At 36.8% G+C, this 18,946-nt stretch overlaps 3 protein-coding genes across 7 annotated transcripts; 1 reads left to right on the forward strand and 2 right to left on the reverse strand.

The window, feature by feature from the left end:
• Positions 1-1,607: 1,607 nt before the first annotated feature.
• LOC114362336 (tigger transposable element-derived protein 4-like) lies at positions 1,608-3,175 on the reverse strand. 4 transcript variants are annotated; one of them, XM_028317690.1, is made up of 2 exons: positions 3,093-3,175; positions 1,608-2,407 (listed from the first exon to the last, which is right to left on the reverse strand). In XM_028317690.1, exon 2 carries the CDS (start codon positions 2,391-2,393, stop codon positions 1,629-1,631), a length of 765 nt encoding a protein of 254 aa, XP_028173491.1. In that variant the 5' UTR covers positions 2,394-2,407; positions 3,093-3,175; the 3' UTR covers positions 1,608-1,628. The 4 variants fall into 4 exon arrangements, with proteins under 4 accessions (XP_028173491.1, XP_028173489.1, XP_028173488.1 ...); XM_028317688.1 differs by having other exon boundaries at positions 1,608-2,417; positions 3,093-3,165; XM_028317687.1 differs by having other exon boundaries at positions 2,600-3,126.
• Positions 3,176-3,277: 102 nt separating this feature from the next.
• On the forward strand, positions 3,278-7,456 carry waw (Translation factor waclaw). Of its 2 annotated transcripts, XM_028317685.1 has the most exons (12): positions 3,278-3,447; positions 3,527-3,713; positions 3,890-4,012; positions 4,089-4,602; positions 4,877-5,087; positions 5,414-5,545; positions 5,623-5,738; positions 6,156-6,388; positions 6,598-6,726; positions 6,972-7,055; positions 7,232-7,358; positions 7,428-7,456. In XM_028317685.1, exons 1-11 carry the CDS (start codon positions 3,371-3,373, stop codon positions 7,355-7,357), a joined length of 1,932 nt encoding a protein of 643 aa, XP_028173486.1. In that variant the 5' UTR covers positions 3,278-3,370; the 3' UTR covers position 7,358; positions 7,428-7,456. The 2 variants fall into 2 exon arrangements, with proteins under 2 accessions (XP_028173486.1, XP_028173485.1); XM_028317684.1 differs by lacking the exon at positions 7,428-7,456 and having other exon boundaries at positions 3,279-3,447; positions 7,232-7,386.
• A 2,505-nt stretch (positions 7,457-9,961) lies between these two features.
• On the reverse strand, positions 9,962-18,517 carry LOC114362334 (WD repeat domain phosphoinositide-interacting protein 3). Its single transcript, XM_028317683.1, has 6 exons — positions 18,343-18,517; positions 17,968-18,249; positions 17,726-17,877; positions 17,443-17,646; positions 10,467-10,704; positions 9,962-10,319 (listed from the first exon to the last, which is right to left on the reverse strand). Exons 1-6 carry the CDS (start codon positions 18,407-18,409, stop codon positions 10,216-10,218), a joined length of 1,047 nt encoding a protein of 348 aa, XP_028173484.1. The 5' UTR covers positions 18,410-18,517; the 3' UTR covers positions 9,962-10,215.
• Positions 18,518-18,946: the final 429 nt, after the last annotated feature.

Raw genomic sequence — 18,946 nt, forward strand, 5'->3', positions numbered from 1 at the left:
CCACCTAGCTCATACGTCATCGCATCATCAATATTGCTCCACCGCTTGACCGCACGCGCCGCGCGCCTGAGACTGACTGGCGCGAACGGACGGCGGCTGCGCGCGGTATTTACGTGCGCCGGCGATGGGTGACGTCACATGCGCAAGAGCAGCGGCGTGACCATCCCGTACGAATCCTTGCCGTGCACTGAGCGAGACAACGGGCACGCGCCGTATTTATGTGGCGTAGATTTCAGCTGCAGCGGCCTACCTACACTAGCGAGCTATGCGATGCGTTCGCAGTTTTATTTTGACGACCCACTATTTGGAATACATTTTTGATAATATAAGAACCCTGGTTTTGGAAATAAATATCTCAGTCTTATTACGGCATCCGAGTTTTACTTAACATCTACCTACAACTACTTAGTAAAACACACTAAATGGTAAACTGAAAATTATTAATAATAACCGGTTATTATGAATAATTCCCGACAGTCGCGGTGAAAGTGATAAATTAATCACATTTAACAGTGATTATTTAATAATTCAACCTTAGTACTAACAAATTTCATAAAAGAGAACAACATCTTGTGTACGTGTTTGTGTACAGCCAAACTTTTGAACGTTTTGATACCATATATTAATATAATTTGGCATAATGAGTTTGGAATGTTTCTTGCATAATATTACTTTTCCATGATGCCTATAACATAATGTTTTGATTTAAAGTGAAAAATAGGTTAAGGTGACCTAAATGACATAAATGACCTCATATTAATCACATTTACCAAATCATGCGGTAATTATTCATAATAACCGGCGATTATTCATAATTGTCACATTTATCACTTTGACCGTAACATATAGAATAAGTACAGTCAGCGTCAAATAGTTCGTGACACTCAAAGTAGCCAAAAAGATCGCACGTCTGTTACAATGCGCGATTGAAAAATCCTCCAGATGGCAATACGTAGACGCGAGGTCCAAATGCTGCATGATTGGTTATTTTTGACATGACATTGACAGATATGTCAAAATCCACCAATCGTGCAGCATTTGGACCTCGCGTCTACGTATTGCCATCTGGCGGATTTTTCAATCGCGAAAACCCTCAATGGAATAAGGTAGTGTTATCAACTTTGTGCCCACTTTGGGTGTCACTATTTGACACTGACTGTACTAGTACTTCAGTTGTAGTGAGTAGTTTGTTGGAGGATATTTAATTTTAAATCCGTCCTATATTGTAACACGCATGATTCCGTCCTTTTGTCCGTCCAGTACTATTGTTACATTTGTGTAAATATTTTAGTTGCATTTTATTTGTTATTATTAATTATGTTTATTAAGCATAGAATAAAAAATTAATATTTATAAATAATATTTTTTATTGTAAAGGCTGTAGTTAATTTGAACAATTGGTTAATATCCGGTTCGAAGGACCAACGAAAAGAGTAGGGACGGTGTCTTTCTTAGAATAACGACACACGCTAAAATATAGACAAAAGCACACAAGTATTCCTAACAAAATACAGTGTAAAAAACTGTAAACTCTTTATAACGACATTAAAGGACAGAGCATTTTCGGCGTTAAATAGAATTCTATGTATAATAACATGCATGTACTGCAAATAACAACACGTTTTGCCTTAGTCTGTTAACTTCGTCTGATGGTTTTTGTTGCTCCAATACATCAATTGTATTTTATTACGTATTTTACTCATAACTTGAGATGCTGCTGGATCAATTTGATTATATAAAAAGTATTTTTCTAATACTTTCGCTGCATCAAGTGCTTGTTTAATACTTGGTGGAGAGTCAGGTTCATCTGTTTCATCTTCTTCATTCACTTGTTGTTCCTGCTCTTTGGAGAGCTTTCCTCCCACAAACTTTTCTGCTTTAAATTTCAATGTTTTGTGAGTTGCCAAGTTACAGGATATTCCAGTTTCGCCAGCGGTAGAAAGGTCATTCGGAGCATACTCTACCTTCAAATACGCATTAACACCTTGCACTTCTCCATTAATTTTACCATAGTCGATGTGGTGACGTTGCTTGAATCTCCCGAGCCATCCTTCTGATGCCTTGAAAGCAGTTAATCCTAATTCTTTGGCAATTTCTTCCGCCTTAGCTTTCATGATCGGCCCTGAGACAGGCACATTATTCTGGCGCTGATTATAAAACCATGCTAGCATCGGTGGATCCAGATCTTCGTATTGAGGTTTTTTTAATTTCTTAGCAGATTTTCCATCCGCCTCTGCTTGCAGAATTTTTTCTTTGTTTTTCCATATTGTAGACACAGTAGAGCGGCTAAATCCAAATCGTCTTCCAACATCACTTATCTTTTCTCCCGCCTCTATTGAGCGTATTAATAAAACTTTTTCGTCAACACACAAGGATTTTCGTTTACTCGCCATGTTTACTCGAAAGTCTGTAAGCAACTACAAATGATAAAGTAACGTGTAACAACTTACAAGTCTAGTCGTGCAAGTTCATCATAACTAAAAAACACAATTTTAGAATCGTCAGTCGAAGTTAACGGATGTCAAACGTACTAGATATAAATAAAGCAACATAACAAATAAATAAAGTAATAAAGCAGCAAAGTAAAGAAATAACGTACCTGCTACAGCACCTCTCTTTGTTTTCGGCAAAAAAGTAGGTGTTTGTGTAGGTTGGTAGTTATAATGAGTAATGCTGATTGCCGTAGGTATTGTTTTAGCTATAATAGCGAATAGCATGAGCGTGATGCTAAGTAGGTACAAATTGTAAGGTACTCGTAGACCTATATTTATTTAAAAAACAAGGTAAATTGGGTAAACAAACACCACAGTCCACCATTTCGATGTTATATGAAGTTTGACGTTAAATCGAGTGGCGTTACAAAGGGAGAGACCACAGATTTATCCAAATCTATGGTTCACACTGTTTAAAATTTTAGGGAAATATCTAGGGACATGTTAAAGTAGTAAATTGAAATAAATTAGTAGGTAAATAAAATAGATAAGTTTTTAGGATTCCGTACCCAAAGAGTAAAAACGGTACCGGTCTGTTTGTCAACAAACATGATTGTTTAGCTCGAAAGCCCTAATTTCAGGAATAAAATATTTACATACCTACAAGTTTGTACGGAACCCTCGATCCGTGAGTCCTACTCGCACTTGGCTGTTTTTTTTATGGTGCATATCAAAAAGTTCCACTTCATCGGTATTATTTTGTGTATGTCATTGATGACTATGCGTCAATAAAAAAACTATTGTCAATGTATCTGTGACATTGACATTCCGTGGTGGGTGACATTTAACAGCTGAGTGAGAGTTTGAGGTTATGATTTGAAATTGAATAATGTTTGATATAACATTGATTAATAAACTTACTAACATTAACTGAATTAATGATGGGAAAAATGATACATTATACCAGGCTGCTGAGGAATACAAGTGTTTTACCAAATACATGGTTTTATACAAGGTAAAATCAATCTAGTAAGTATACTTCATGTTTTCACACCAATTATATGCATTATTCCAAGACATTGTTTTCATTTTAGCTTAATAGGTAAGCGCTTGAAATGCTCAGATTCTGGAAACAGCGGTTTTGAAGTGGACAAGATCAGGAACTTTAGTATTGTGGCGCACGTCGATCATGGAAAAAGCACCCTTGCTGATAGGTTACTTGAATTAACTGGTGTTATAAAGCCAGGCACAGAACATGCACAAATCCTGGATAATTTGCAGGTAATAACCATAGTTATAAAAGCTTATCTTTGAATCTACTAATTATTATTTATAGAAAACAACAGTGATACATTAAAAATGTTATTTATAAGATTTAGACTTAGGATTTCTATTACTGATTGGCTTTCTGGCGGTAGCCAACGACTAATGTCGCTGTGTTATGTTATTGCTAACAGGTCGAAAGGGAGAGAGGGATCACTGTGAAAGCTGTTACAGCATCATTGGATTATACACACAATAATGAGAAATATCTACTGAACCTGATAGATACACCTGGACATGTAGACTTCTCTAATGAGGTAAACTACTTATTATCAAACTAAGATCGTAAATATGTGTTTTATTTAATTTTCTACTGCTTTTTTATCTTTTCAGGTGGTTCGTAGTGTTACTGCTTGCCAAGGGGTAATACTATTGGTTGATGCAAATGAGGGTATTCAAGCCCAAACTGTTGCTGTCCATTCTTTAGCCAAGAAAAACAACTTAGTGATAATCCCAACTTTAAACAAAGTAGATCTACCTAGAGCTGATCCTGACAAAGTGAAGGCACAACTAAAATCTGTATTTAATATAGAACCAGACACAGTAATGAGTATATCTGCAAAAAAAGGTTGGGGTGTTAAGGAGTTGTTAGAGGCTGTAATACAAAGAATTCCCCCTCCACAAGTAAATAATGACGATCACTTTAGAGCCCATATAATAGACACATGGCATGACAAATACAGAGGAGTTCTATGCTTGGCATATATCCATTCTGGCAAGGTCAGAGTTGGCCAATCAGTAAGATGGAGGTCTGATACTAAGCAGCATTCTGTGAAATATTTGGCACTTCTGAGACCTAAAGAGGAAGCAATAGAAGAAGCTGTGGCTGGTCAAGTGGTAATGGTAGGTAAGTGTTGTATTTATAAATACTTAATAAGCTGAGATTTTTAACTTGCAAAATATACTGCCACAGTCATATTATCACTAGCAGAAGGTTATGGGTTCAAGTTCTGTACTTCTGTCTGAGGCAGTTCTTTCATTCAAATGAAAAATTAATATGTTAAAATAAGTGACACGAAAAATATAGAAAATTAAATGTGTTAAATATTAAATTATAAATGCAAAAAAAAAAAACATTACAAATCTGACTTAAAAAATATTCATTTTCTTGCCTGTTTCAGGTTGTGGGCCAAGAGGAGGTGGTAATGTCGGCGATCAATTGCTTGCCATCGAGTGCTCAGAGAATGCTAATGCCAGCAGCATGCCAGCTATAAGACACATGGTATATGCTGGTATATTTCCAGCTGATCAATCTCAACACACACTCCTCAGTGATGCTATTAAGAAACTGGCCTTAAATGATTCTGCTGTGTCTGTAAAGAATGATACTAGGTATTATCTCAACCTTTTAAGTTGTTATTAATAACTAAATGTGCACTAAGCCTAGGCGTAGACCATGGACTTTTAGTTGGCTAATAGTTGGGCTTCTAATTTGTATGAAGAAATGGCCGATACCAAATCGGTGTAATGTGGGCACTTTCATACATTTCCATATACTGATTAACTGCCTGACTAAACTATAGGCCAACAAAAAATCGGTGGTCTGCGCCTAGGCTTAATCCTAAACATTTTTTTTTATTGTTTATTCATTAACAAACAGTGTATTTGCCAGTATTATTGTTTAAAAATCCTAAACATTATTTTTATAAATTTTACAGTCCTGCACTAGGCCAAGGCTGGAGAGTTGGATTCTTAGGTCTACTCCACTTAGATGTGTTCACTCAGCGTCTATTACAAGAATATAAGGCGGAAGCTATACTGACTGCCCCTTCTGTTCCATATAAAATAAAGTAAGTTTCAAAATTGATTATTTTTCTGTTCTTTGTCCTATAATTCTGTTATAAAAAATATGAGTATCTTTTTTCAGAGTACAAGGAGCTAAAGCTATTAAAGAATTTAAAGGTGAAGAAGTTATTATAACAAATCCCTTGTCATTGCCCGAAGCTTCGAATATTGCTGAATATTTCGAACCATTTGTAATAGGTTTGTGTCTGCAAAATATTTGGTAAGCGTCACTGCACATGGGCTTCACGCCACAGCCACAAACGCGGAGAAACTAAAAGCGGCTACAAAATGTAGGTAGCTGAAGCGCGCCACAGTCACTTGTGGCTTGTGGCCGGTGGTCGGCATAGATAAGAATAAGTACTACGGTGGTCGGTGTGAGAGAGAGAGGGAGTAAGAGAGAGGGCGCGCGAATGGCGTCTGGCCACAAGAAGCGAGCAGCGGCGAATCCACATAGAACGTATGAATACTACAGAAAAAGAGGCCGACCGTTTTGTGGTTGTGACCGGGGGCCCTTGTGTTGCGACCTTAACACTCTTAAATTTTTTTTAAATAAGTAGTAGATATTATGTTGTTTGTATTAATATCGCTACTTATGTAGACGTTCTAATCTTGCAGGTACCATAATAACACCAGTCGAGTATATCGGGCCAGTCACTACACTTTGCATAGACCGTCGAGGCACGCCCCTTCCCTCCAGTGCTGTGGATGACCAAATGACAATGATGCAATTTATACTGCCACTATCCGAGGTCGTAATTGATTTTCACGATACTCTAAAAAGTATAACTTCAGGATTTGCCAGTTTCGATTACCAGGATTATGGATTTCACCCCAGTGCATTAGTTAGAGTAAGTTTTTTAAATGTTTAATTTTTATAAAGTAATGTTTTGGGTAACAATACCTACCTCAATGGTTTTAGTGTCGGACTGCCGATTATAATGTCGTTATTCCGAACCCCCTCGATCGCTGAACTATTGTGATTTGTGATAACAAGCAATTCAGTTAGGCTGGAGTTGTTAACTTTACCAAATAATAATGAAGTTAATTATCTTTATAGATGGATATCCTACTCAATGGTGTTTTAGTCGAGGAGTTATCGACTATTGTGCACGTCAGCCGCCTAGAGTACAATGCTAGAAGACTCACCGAAAAACTGAAAGAAATGATTCCCCGTCAGATGGTACAGGTGAGTGTATTATGAAGTACCTAAAAATGTATATTTAGAGCCTCCGCTAAAATTTGGGCGGACGCCCGCGCGCGGTTCTGTATCAAAAATTATTACGAACAGCTCACGCGCACCCGCCTGCCCGCGGCATTTCTATGCATTAAAAGACGGGAGCACGCGGCGGGCACCCGCGCGAGTTTTGGCGAAGGCCCATAAGTATGTTCATCAATTCTGAATCTTGTACAATGTTTCGTTTTGACTTTCAGGTCGCAATCCAAGCTGTGGTATCTGGAAAAGTTTTTGCTAGGGAAACTATCAAAGCTTATAGGAAAGATGTTACTGCAAAACTGGTGAGTAAATTCAGCGATTTGTTCAAAAGAAAAGTTCAAAACCAATGAAAAATATTTTTATCTATAGCAGTTAAAGGGTTAATGAGCACATATAGAATAACAATAGTGGGAATAGTTAATAAAAGTAATTATTGCGCATTAATGGACGCCATAATCAAACTGAAATATTGTTTTAGTATGGTGGAGATGTGACGAGAAGAAAAAAGTTACTGAAACAACAAGCAGAAGGGAAAAAGAAAATGAGAAGTGTTGCCAACATTAAAATACCCAGAAATACATTTATAGATGTACTAAAAAAATGATTTAATAAATGACATTTATTGGTTCTGAATGGGATTTTTTTATCTCAAATTTCAACAACTAATTATGAATTTAATAAATTATAATATGAGCTTTAATAAAACCAGTTCTATTATTTAGTATAGAAATAATGCGGCTACTTAGGTCATTAAATAAGTAAAACAAGTGTTTGGATATTTATAAAAATATTTCGTTTATTACATAGCAGCAGATTATGATAGGATTCCTGTATGCTTAATATCACAAAAGGCTACATGTTGTGTAAAGCAAAATTATAATTCGTATTTTAAAATAAAACCTTACAAAAACGGGAATGGTTACCTCTATTCATGAATATATGGATTCTAGCATTATTTTCCAACATGAACATTGATTTGCACAAGTTAAAGAAAATTGTAGTCTAAAAAAGAATATAAGTAGTAATATTGTGTTTTGTAATAACAAATAAGCACTCATTATTTAAACTTACCTATATTAACTGAATGAACATTAAAATTCATTTTTAAATTGGTCCTGTCGTGGGATTGAATAGTGCCTTGCGAAATAATCTAATAAAGTATTCATAAGTCAAGAAAAAATATAACATTTAGGTACTTTAGAAATACAAGGTGAGTTTGATAAAGGCCTTTAAATATTGCACTATGCTGCTTGACATACTGCTTGAAAAATAATTAATTAACATGTAAGTAGGTATCCTGAATATAGCTATATGATTGAAAATATTATTTTTATGATATCAGCATACAAAAGTACATAAATGAATACCTACATTATTAATGTCAAAACATATAAACAGGTAAGTAGTCATAGTTGTCTATTTTTGGCAAATATATCCATGGTAATATTTTGTAAGTTCACTTCCTTAAATAAGGTACTTTTGATTCTCAAGTCCTTCAAGTTAAAACTTCCATCGCACACAATCAATAAATCAATTCTTCATGACGACTTGATCCATACTTATTGACAGTAAAATAACACAAAAGGAAATGAACTTAGAAATAAGCCCATGCACATTATAGTATGTACTAAATAATCAATTATTATTTTTTTTTATCTACAATTTTATCAGTAGAGTATAGAGTTAAGAATTTAGGCTAATTTTCTTTCACAAGTTTAGTCAACTTTGGACTTAGGACTATGATGATAGGATAAACACCGATGATATGATATCTTTGGCTAATAAAAAAAAGAAATACTAAGAAGAAGCATTGAATTAATTATTATGTTGTAAAATATTTTACATTCTTAATTTCAAGCATCAAGAAGTCCTAAAAATATATTATAAGTACTACATACAATTTATTTCTTAATAATTTGTTGTTAACATAGTTGTTCAGTCATACAGACAATCTGTCCAAATCATACATGATGTAAATGAAATCGTAGATTTCTCATTGTTATCAGTTCATTACGTTATCGCAAAATTTCAGTCAGTGTCAATATGGATTTTTGAATGTTGTGAAGTACTTTTATGATGCTGCCTAAAGCATCCAATCTCCCTCTTAGAACGGGACAACATTTGTGTTATTAATTAATCCAAGTGCAATAATTAATAGGTCGCCATCCTTTCAAGATATACGCGATTTCATTTAGACCTTGTAGGAAATGATGTTTGATGCATTTATGATTTGCAAAATTAAAGATAACATTTTGTAATGTTTAAATCAATAAAATTTATGAAGTTAAACACAACACGCAATAGATTTTGACAAATATAGGTAATTATATTAAAATTCAGTTGTACTGATATTTGAAAATCACATTAATTTCAACATTACATAATGTTCGAGTGACACGTTCGTAACTTGCAATATTTGTAAGTCATTGAATTCTTCTATAATTATAATTTACATTATAAAGTTAAAAAACTTGCTTTTATCTGTAACATACTTAAAATACAAAAAATCTGCACCGTGTCGTAAGTATTCGTCATCTATCCAAAAAACTAGTGTCTATTACTAATAAAATAGGGTTTACACACTGAAAATGAAAAGCGGACTTTTTCCGAAACAATCATTCTCGCCTCAGCAAAAGTGAGCCTCATATTTTAATTAACTTACTTACAATATTAATGCAAATAATCCAATTGTAGGAATGTGCCAACTCAACCTAGGAGTTTCAAACTTTTATGTAGGATATTTAATTTTGTCTGTCACTTATAAGGACATTTTTAATGGAAGAAATACGCGTAAGATGAAATAGCGTTTTCGTATGTCTGTTGAAACTCCTTAAATTATACAGCAAGTTGTGCACTTCCTTTTACTCGCATATGTCGTGTTTATTTGCGGTCATTGACTATACCACAATAAAATTTCATATCTATAGGCAAACCCCTTTCACCGAAAAAAGGTTTTTTGTCATAGCTACTTAACAAATCAATTTATAATTTCTCAGTCATTATAAAATAAGGGCGAGACATCAATGGCCATTGGGAAGTTCGTAGTGTCGTTTTTTATTTTAGCAGCAGGCATATTATTGTTTTGTATTAATCATTACTTGTTTGTACTCATTACAAATGCCGTTACGAATCCCTCTATAGATTATGAGGCGAGTAAAACCTTAACCTTAAAACATCTAATGGGTATCTTTTATTTTTTGAAACCAATAAAATCAATTATCTAGATAGGCGAGACAGATTTTATTCGTGAGTAACTATGTGGTCCATAAAATGTATTGTTCCTTTAATAATATGTGTTCCTTCCATTAAAAGTATTTGTTGCTGCTAAAATAAAATAAAAACAATGCCAATTTTACCCAGACCCTTCGATGCCAATTACATGTAAGTCAAAAAGAAAACATCACTGAAGTCCATTAAACTTGGCTGACTTATTTCATCCAGCTTCATCATTGCAGCATTTATTTATCTATCCTCGGATGTTTCCAGAAACTGGGCATATACATCTCTTGTACACTCACCTTTTTCATTGAATTTGTATTTGTAGTATGATCCATCAGCACAAATTACTGAAAAATAAAATTAATGTGATGAAATTATAGCTAATAATATTACTTAATAAAATATAGGCAATCTAAACAAAATTATGTCTTACTAAAATGTTACTCAGATATAACAAAATTGTATAACAATTTATAATTATAATCAATTCTTACCTATTATAGAACTCTTATCTACTCCAAATGCACAAATGCATGGAGGCCCATTTGGTATAGTAAACTTGCAGAAACTCCAATTACTAGAAAAATATTTGGGTAAGAAATTCACAGTTGCCAAGCTTGACTGCTTATTCAATTTCTCATCTTCTAGACTGAATACATGAACTGTTCCATGGTCCGATGTCACACACAAGTTAGTGCTTGTGTGGTTAAAGTTAATACAGTAGATAGTTGCCTGAAACATAAATTGTCTTACTATAATGAGCATAATAAATAAAAAATGTAAAAGCAATAAGTGTGTTAGGGAACATTTTTGGAATTCACATAAAAATCCATGAAAATAATGTATTCTGGAATTTGTGTAAATAACTATGGGGCCGTCCATATATTACGTCATTCTAAATTAGGGGGGGGGGGGGTTGGTCGAGCAAGCCACCCCCATAAGCCAATGTTTTAGCGAACCAGCACTGCACAAATCGCTCCCTAGGCCGTCTATTGACCCGACCTCTTCGACTGCTGCACAGCAAAAACATTCTGCATTCATCGGAGAACAAAACTCGCCTCCATTACTCGCCTTCCGAGTGCGACCTAATTGAAAGCGTGCTTGTCGGTGACCTGCCGTCAGTTTCCAGCCTGTGGCAGGCCTTTTTGGAGTAAAATTTTATTGCTCATATCTTAGACGAACTGTCCACTCGCTAACAGCTATCCTACGAACATTTCTGAGCTCTTGCTGGACGTCGATACCAGTCAAATGACGATTTCATAGAGAGGTTGACATGAAAAAACGGTCATCCCTCTGCGATGTGCACCGGCGCTGTTGAGAACTTGGTCTCGGGATAAAGCCACCAGTCTCCCAAAAGCGTCTTAAAAGTTTCGAAACCCAGGACTGACTTATGTGGAGCTGACGTGCGACAGCCCGCTGGCTGAGCCCTTCTTGCAACAGTGCAACGATTTGTGCTGCTTCTGTAGGTGTAGAATCCCAGGTAAAGTGTCAAAAGAAGCCGAGATGTGTATGGATCAACCTGTGAACGCAAAAATCCGAAAACACGTGCTTTTATAGGGGTAAATAGGCCGCAACTCGCGACGTATCAAACAGTTGGTACATGTCTTTTTTCTTACTTCTTCACGTCAGCCGGGATATCTTTTTAAATACTGGTGTGATTTAAATGAATTTGGTATCAATTTAAAGTTAAAAGTTTAATCTTGAAAATGGTGCTACTTTTTTTGTTACTAACAAATTCGTTAGTACACAAGATCGCGTGGAAACAACTTCATGTAAGTGATTCCATACTTTTGCTCGCGAGTGTAGTTTCAAGCTGCGACTGCATAGCAAACTACAATATTCTACGTACATAAAACAGCTGTGACTGCTTTGGGCGGTTGGCAAGCGATTATTCAAGCTTTCGACTGCGCTCGCGCCCTTTATACCACGTCGCGCACGCTTGTTACTTATTGAGTAGTTAATACCAACTGTTTCAGCAGTTATCAATGGCGGATTCAAGCTGTTGACTATGACTGCAAGAGCGGTTTATGTATATCTTCATTTATAGTAAGCTTCGAAGTACAGAAGAAACAAATAAAATTCTTGTGTTTGTTAAATCCCTTTCGTAGTTTAAAAAAATCAGTGGGAGGGCCTTTGTTTTCAACCGACTTCAAAAAAAGGAGGTGGTTCTCAATTCGACCCGTATGTTTTTTTTTCTATGTTTGTTACGCGATAACTCCGCCAATTATGAACCGATTTGAACAAATCTTTTTTCGGCGTATAGGTAATACCTGAAGGGTGGTCCCATTTAAATTTTATACAATGTTATCTTATAACTATCGTAGGAATTTTATCAGAATATGTTGTATAGATCATTTCATTCACGAAGACGCGCCCCACCACTTTTTGGTCGAGGGTAGCGTGGGGTGCGGGGAGTTTGATCCGAGCAATCCGAGCGGCATTATTGTAGTGTGCGTGTGCACTCATGGATAATGTCATGTTTATGGATGACGTCTCCATAGAAACACATTAAAAATGATGGACTAATTGGCGACGTTGGACATGGAAATAAATAAATTAAATCGAATTAGAGCAGCCCTTGTAGGGTAGCCTTACACGAACACAGAATATTGTAAATACAGTGACTGAAATCTCCGACGAAGAGATAACATTACGAAACTTCCCGCACCCCGCGCTTCCCTCGAACAAAAAGTGGTGGGGCGCGTCTTCGTAGATGAAACGATCTATAAACCTAGTTTATTTAGCATGCATTTTCATTTGATTTTCATTCGTCTTTTCCCCCAGTACCCATCGGCAGCGAGTCGCGTGGCCGCTTTACGCAGCGTGCAGGCGGCGGCGGCGGCGAACGCACGCGGAACAGAAACGGAACGCAGCGCCGCCGCCCGCCGCCGCCGGAACGCGCGCCGCGCCGCCGCCGCCGCTCGAGCGAATCGCGCACAGGCTTGCATCCAGGTAAGAAGATATTGCCAATTCTTCCCTTGATTTACCGAAAAGCAACCGTATATTTTAGCTATTTCTCTCCACCGATTTCACGGGGAAACTATAGTGCGGTCGCCGAGCACGTAGAATTTTGTCCAATGACTCCAAGCTACCCATCCTTATCGCTCACGCGTAATTATATTGCTGTCGCGACTGTGCGACGGGCGCCCGCAGTGATTGTGCGAGCGCGACAGCAACATAATTACACGCGAGCGATAAGGATGGGTAGCAACATACATACTGGTAGCAAACTGTGATCTTACTGTGATTATTTTTTAACAACTAGCTGTGTACCACGTATTTTTTCTTCTGTTTCTTCTTCTGACGGACGTATAAACAAAATGTTATTTATCTCCCAGACGTATAGCAACCACGCCAGAGCTTGCCCTTTGTCCCTAATGATGAAAACTGGAAAGAAATAACTTTATTCTTTAATGTAATATTGAAGCGATTGTTGAATAACAGCGAGTTATATCACGGTATTCACGGTGTAAAACCACTCACTCTCGCTTTGCATTCAACGGTTAACAAATATGAACAGCCTCCAAAATAAAATCAGTTAATTTTTTTAAACATTAAATATTTCTAATCAAATTCAAGTTTAATTACATGCAATAAAACACATATCATCCTTTTTATTGATTTATTTCTTTGGCTATCAGGAAATCGAAGCTGAAAAAGAAGAAATTCAGAAACGTCTATCAAAACAACTAGCCGAAATAGAAACAGAACGACAGGAGACGGAAACCCGTCTCAACCAGTGGATGGAAGAAGAGAGAAGACTGCTGGAAGAACGCCTGGCGCGCCACGTGGCCGCCGAGAAGAAAGCGCTAGAAGACCGACTGAGCAAGAAAGTTCTAGAAATCGAACAGGAAAAGAATCTTCTAGAAGAGAGGATAAACAGACATGTGATGTGGCAGCAGACTCAGTTGGAAGCGACCAAAGAAGATATGGACAGTGCTGATCAAGCTTTAGAAGAACAGGACAGTGAGAAGGAACAGGCCGAGAAGAATCTGAGCAAGTTCGTCAACGAGTTCAATGCCTGTAAGTTTACATTTTTAATTTGTTTACATTTTTATTGTTGATGCAGCATATGTCAGGCTTGTTTTTATTTTATTGACATAGAAAAACAAAGTAACTGACTAACTGACTCGCTTTAGATAGCCTTACCCTGTATTCAAACATATTATAGCAACAGAGATTACTTTTAAACTTCATAATAACGGAATTGAATTGTTACGTAATCCTACTAATATTATAAATGCGAAAGTTTGGATGTTTGGATGTTTGTTGCTCTTTCACGCAAAAACTACTGAACGGATTTTGATGAAACTTTACAGTATATTGTTTATAACCCAGAATAACATATAGGCTATAATTTATGAAGATCTGTGACAAACTAAATTTCACGCGGGTGAAGCCGCGGGCAAAAGCTAGTTTATGTAATAAATAAGTGACCCTTTGATCTGTGTACTTACCATGAGTTTACGTTAGGTGTGGTCGCAAATAACAGGGTAAAAATGACATAAAATGTATGACAGATTATACAGCGCCCCTAGAGGCTACTTTCAAGAACTAAAATCTTCATATTTTTTTTTACTCACTCGCTAGCGAGCGCACCTAACATAAACTCATGGTAAGCACACTGGTCACGCTTAGTCTGACCACGAAATGAATCTGTCTGAGTCAACAAATTGACAACAACTGATTAAAGCCCGGTCTGTGAGCACGTAGAATTTTGTCCAATGACCCCAAGCTACCCATCCTTATCGCTAGCGCGTAATTATATTGCTGTCGCGACTGTGCGACGGGCGCCCGCAGTGAGTGTGCGAGCGCGACAGCAACATAATTACGCGCGAGCGATAAGGATGGGTAGCTTGGGGTCATTGGACAAAATTCTACGTGCTCGCAGACCAGACTATAGTCGATTGTGTTTTTTAGTTCTGAATACCAAAGTTGTTGTATTATAGCACCAAAATCACCCACCATTCGAATCAGACGAGGTTTCTTTACATGGTATAATTTCAGTGGCGAGTGAAGTGCAGTCCGACATGGAATGGTTCAGCGGCGCTGTGGTGGCACGCGTGGCCACCGCCACGGAACACTTCATCCGTGTCCAGGAAGAGAACGCACACAAGATTGACGTGAGTTACTGTAAAAACTAACATTCATAGCTAATTAAAGCCAGAAAGGAGCCAAACTACCACTAGTCCGACGACTGGCCAACTCGTTTTCCAAATACGCGGGTTTGAATCCTGCCGCTGCTCGGCTAATGTGGTGAACTTAACATCCACTCGTAACACAAGCATATTTACCATAGTACGAGGAGTTAACGACTGTTATTAGTTTGTGCAATACAAATCCCATGAGTCACCCACTAAAATCTCATCAAATGCCCATAACTATCTCTTTGGGACTGAGGTCTATAACTCATCCTCAAAATAATCTCACCAATAGCACTGAGGCCCGTAACACGCCAACTAAAAAGCGCACCAATGACACTTAAGTCCGAAACTTTTTCGCTAAAAACTCAGAACCTTAAGTCTCCCACTAAAAATCTGAGCTAAAGAAGAGCCGTACTCTGGAACAATGCTAAAAACTCTAATTGGTTGAATTTAAATATTTGATCCAATCACAGAATTAAATTAATCTTGTATGAGTTATTCATATTTGTGAGTCCCAGACTGTTTTATTTTACCAGTTGAGGATATAAAGTGAAATTGGACTACATAATTTATTTAACATCTATTTCCAGCAAGAAGTAAAGCAACTGGTGCAGACTGACAAGGAATCCACCGCTAAGCTGACTGCCGACAGCGATCAGACTCTCGCCGCCGTCACCCGCGGCACACAACAGACGCTGGCTTCCGTCGTGGAGGTTGCAGAGGTAATTAATTACCTATATTTTACGGTCAAATGTTTATAATTATTTATTGCGGAAGATTTAACACCTCTATAGTGAGAAACTTAGACTCGTTACGTGCTACATTCGGTCTGAATCCGTTAAAATACGGATGTAGAAAACTCCGGACTTATTCGCGGACTTAGGATCGGACTAAGAGCGAAATCGTTGTAAGCCTAGGCGCAGACCACCGATTTTTAGTTGGCCTATAGTTGGGTCGGGCTGTTGATCAGTATGGAGATGTATGAAAGTGCGCACATTACACCGATTTGGTATCGGCCGATTCTTCATACAAATTAGAATCGGGCCCAACTATCGATCAACAAAAGCCTGCGCTTAGGCAAAGAGTCTGCGGGGTTACTCCGAAGCTTAGAATGTTGTCATCCCTCTCGCGCTAAGTGAGATGCCAGAATAGGCGACAGTGACAAATAGATCCGAAACTACAACCGCACCTTCGGCGAAGCGAACTTTAAAGATTTTCTTTTGACACAATAATGGTGCCCCAACAATATTGGTGTTATTTGAAAGTCCAATAAATATCCTTAAAGAAAAATACATTTCATTTCTAAATAAATGATTAACATATACCATAAATGTGACTTGAAAATAGACCTAACTTTGGGCTCACCTCTGGGATCAATAAGACCAATTTTTATGGTTATAAAACCAAATAAAGATCTCACGTGTCCTCTTTAACAGATGGATAGCGATTAATCCCAACTTAACAGTTTTATAGTCATAAAAAATGTCTATAGCGTAACTACCTATTTTTTGAAGAAGTGACTCTGGATCCTTGTAAAGACGCATTTTTTAGTCTAAGATCCCGCTATACAAGGACCTTCACCGAGATGCTTATTTGATGAAACATATTTTATATTCAATTTAACATGTCAATAATTATATTGCTTAAGGGTTGCCTAATAAATTTCAGTCCAGGATATGATTAATTAATCATTAAAAAAAGTTTTATTTTTAAATATTTNAAAATAAGAAAATGAAAAATCTAAAAAAAACATATGATGTACATTACTATAAAAACTACCAACGAAAATTGTTTTGAACGAGATCTAGTAAGTAGCTTTTTTTAATACCTCGTAAATCGTAAACCGCTTATTACCGCGTAATCTTTCATACTAATAACTTAAATAAAATCATCATCCTATCGTCATTAAGAAATGACGATAGGATGATTGTAGGGGGGGGGGGTCTAAAATCTGAAAAAATCGATGACGTAATTTATGGACGGCCCCTATAAATATTATATTTGTTTATACCACTGAAAGACTGTAATACTATTGAGTTCTTTTTTTGAGATACTGATTAAGTATGAAGAAGCAACACAAAGACACAAAGAGGTTCTTTACATCAATTAATATGCATGAAAAATGCATTCCCATTGTGATCCCTCAGTGCACCTATCAGAACCTTAAAATTTGATTCATGTAAAATAAAAAGGAAGTACATAATTCAACAAAAAAGAATTGAAGCATAAAATGCAAACTTAAACGGTCACATAATTTAATTATCATATTTTGCTTATTTACTTGTTTTCTCTTATTCAATTAAACAAAATTGAAATTAGCCTTTACCTGATGAGCCCCTCGTCTTAATTCAGCAAGCTTTTGTCCGGTAGAAGTGTCAAATACACGAATGAGTGTGCCTTTGGTCGAGGCAGTGGCCAGCCTAGTGCCTCCTACGTTCAGAGCCAGGCAGCCCAGTGGAGCCTCGTGAGCAGCTATTAGATGTCCTTCTGGTGCTGTGCTGGTTCCTGCATGACTGCTCAACTCCACCAGCTTTGAAACAAAGAAGTAATAAATGAAGAAAAATGTGCATTTATTAAAAAAAATATGAAGGTAGTAAAAAAAATCTTACTTGAACATGACCGGGTTTTCTACTTGGATAGGCAAGCAATGCATTATTGCTGTTTGGGCACACAACACATAGCCCACGAGAGTTTTGGCATGTCTCAAAAACATGAAGTAGCTGTGGCTGAGCAGTAAATGTATAAACCTTTATTAAATTTTCTGAAAACAGTAAAATTAGTTCATTTCATCTTGTGTTAGTCACTGGAAGTATTAGATATTTGTGTGTACAGATAAGATAACAAACATTACCCAAAACAACAACAATTCGATCTCTGCGTAGCTTCACAGCTTTAACAGGGCTATTAAAATCAAGGGAAATAGCAGAATCTTTCTTCAAATCATCCCAAATGATAACTCTGTTTGGAGGATAAACGGGGGTTTTTCCACCCCCGACTAAAGCCATATAGTTACATCTAAACAACATCTCTACGTAAGACAGGCCGCCTTCGGCGAAATTTTGCCTTTCTTTTTCTTTCAAAGGATCACTATTAAAGACGCGGAACCCATTCTCAGTGCCACAAGCGAAACAACCTGAAAAAATTACGAAACAAAAAGTGAATAACAGTAAACGATTTCTAGATAGACAAGAAATGTAGGTACCTTCACCTTGTAACATTTGTTTACCTTGATCTTGGTTAAAACCCACATACAATAGGCCATTTCCAAACGCGTTATCTTCAGATAAGTTCATTGTAAAGATCGAATAAAAAAATAATAAGATTGTAATTAAAACAATAAACAAAATGTAACTTCAATCACCATTGCACACTCCATCAACTTTGCGGCAAATTGACAACTAGTTGACAAGTCTAGTTTTGTATTACTTTTCTCTATGTCTAGTTTGCTTGCCACATGAAAAAAAGTTACAGCCCAAAGAAAACAGTCTCACTATATGTTGAGCTCGAGCTCAGTCAGCTGAACTGGTGCATCATTATGCTATTGTTTACACGACTAAAGTGAACCAAAGCACAGGATTCTTTTATTGTGTTATTTTTTTATTTATAATGAAAGGATTTTTCGTTTAAATTGATTAAAAAAAATTAATTAAATTGAGTCATTGGCCTCTCTGAAGGGTTCTTCATGACGCGCTAGGTGCGTCATGTAATCTGTTAGGCAGCATATTGCCATGACTTTGTCCCTTTTACCTACCTACTGTATTGAGAGACTTTGACCAATTCATTTTAACAATATTTGTTTATCCAATTTAAATTTTAATCCTATTTCTGCT

The sequence above is a fragment of the Ostrinia furnacalis genome, unplaced genomic scaffold, assembly GCF_004193835.3.
Source record: "Ostrinia furnacalis isolate ACB-3 unplaced genomic scaffold, ASM419383v2 OfSCF6412, whole genome shotgun sequence".
Lineage (NCBI taxonomy): Eukaryota > Metazoa > Arthropoda > Insecta > Lepidoptera > Crambidae > Ostrinia > Ostrinia furnacalis.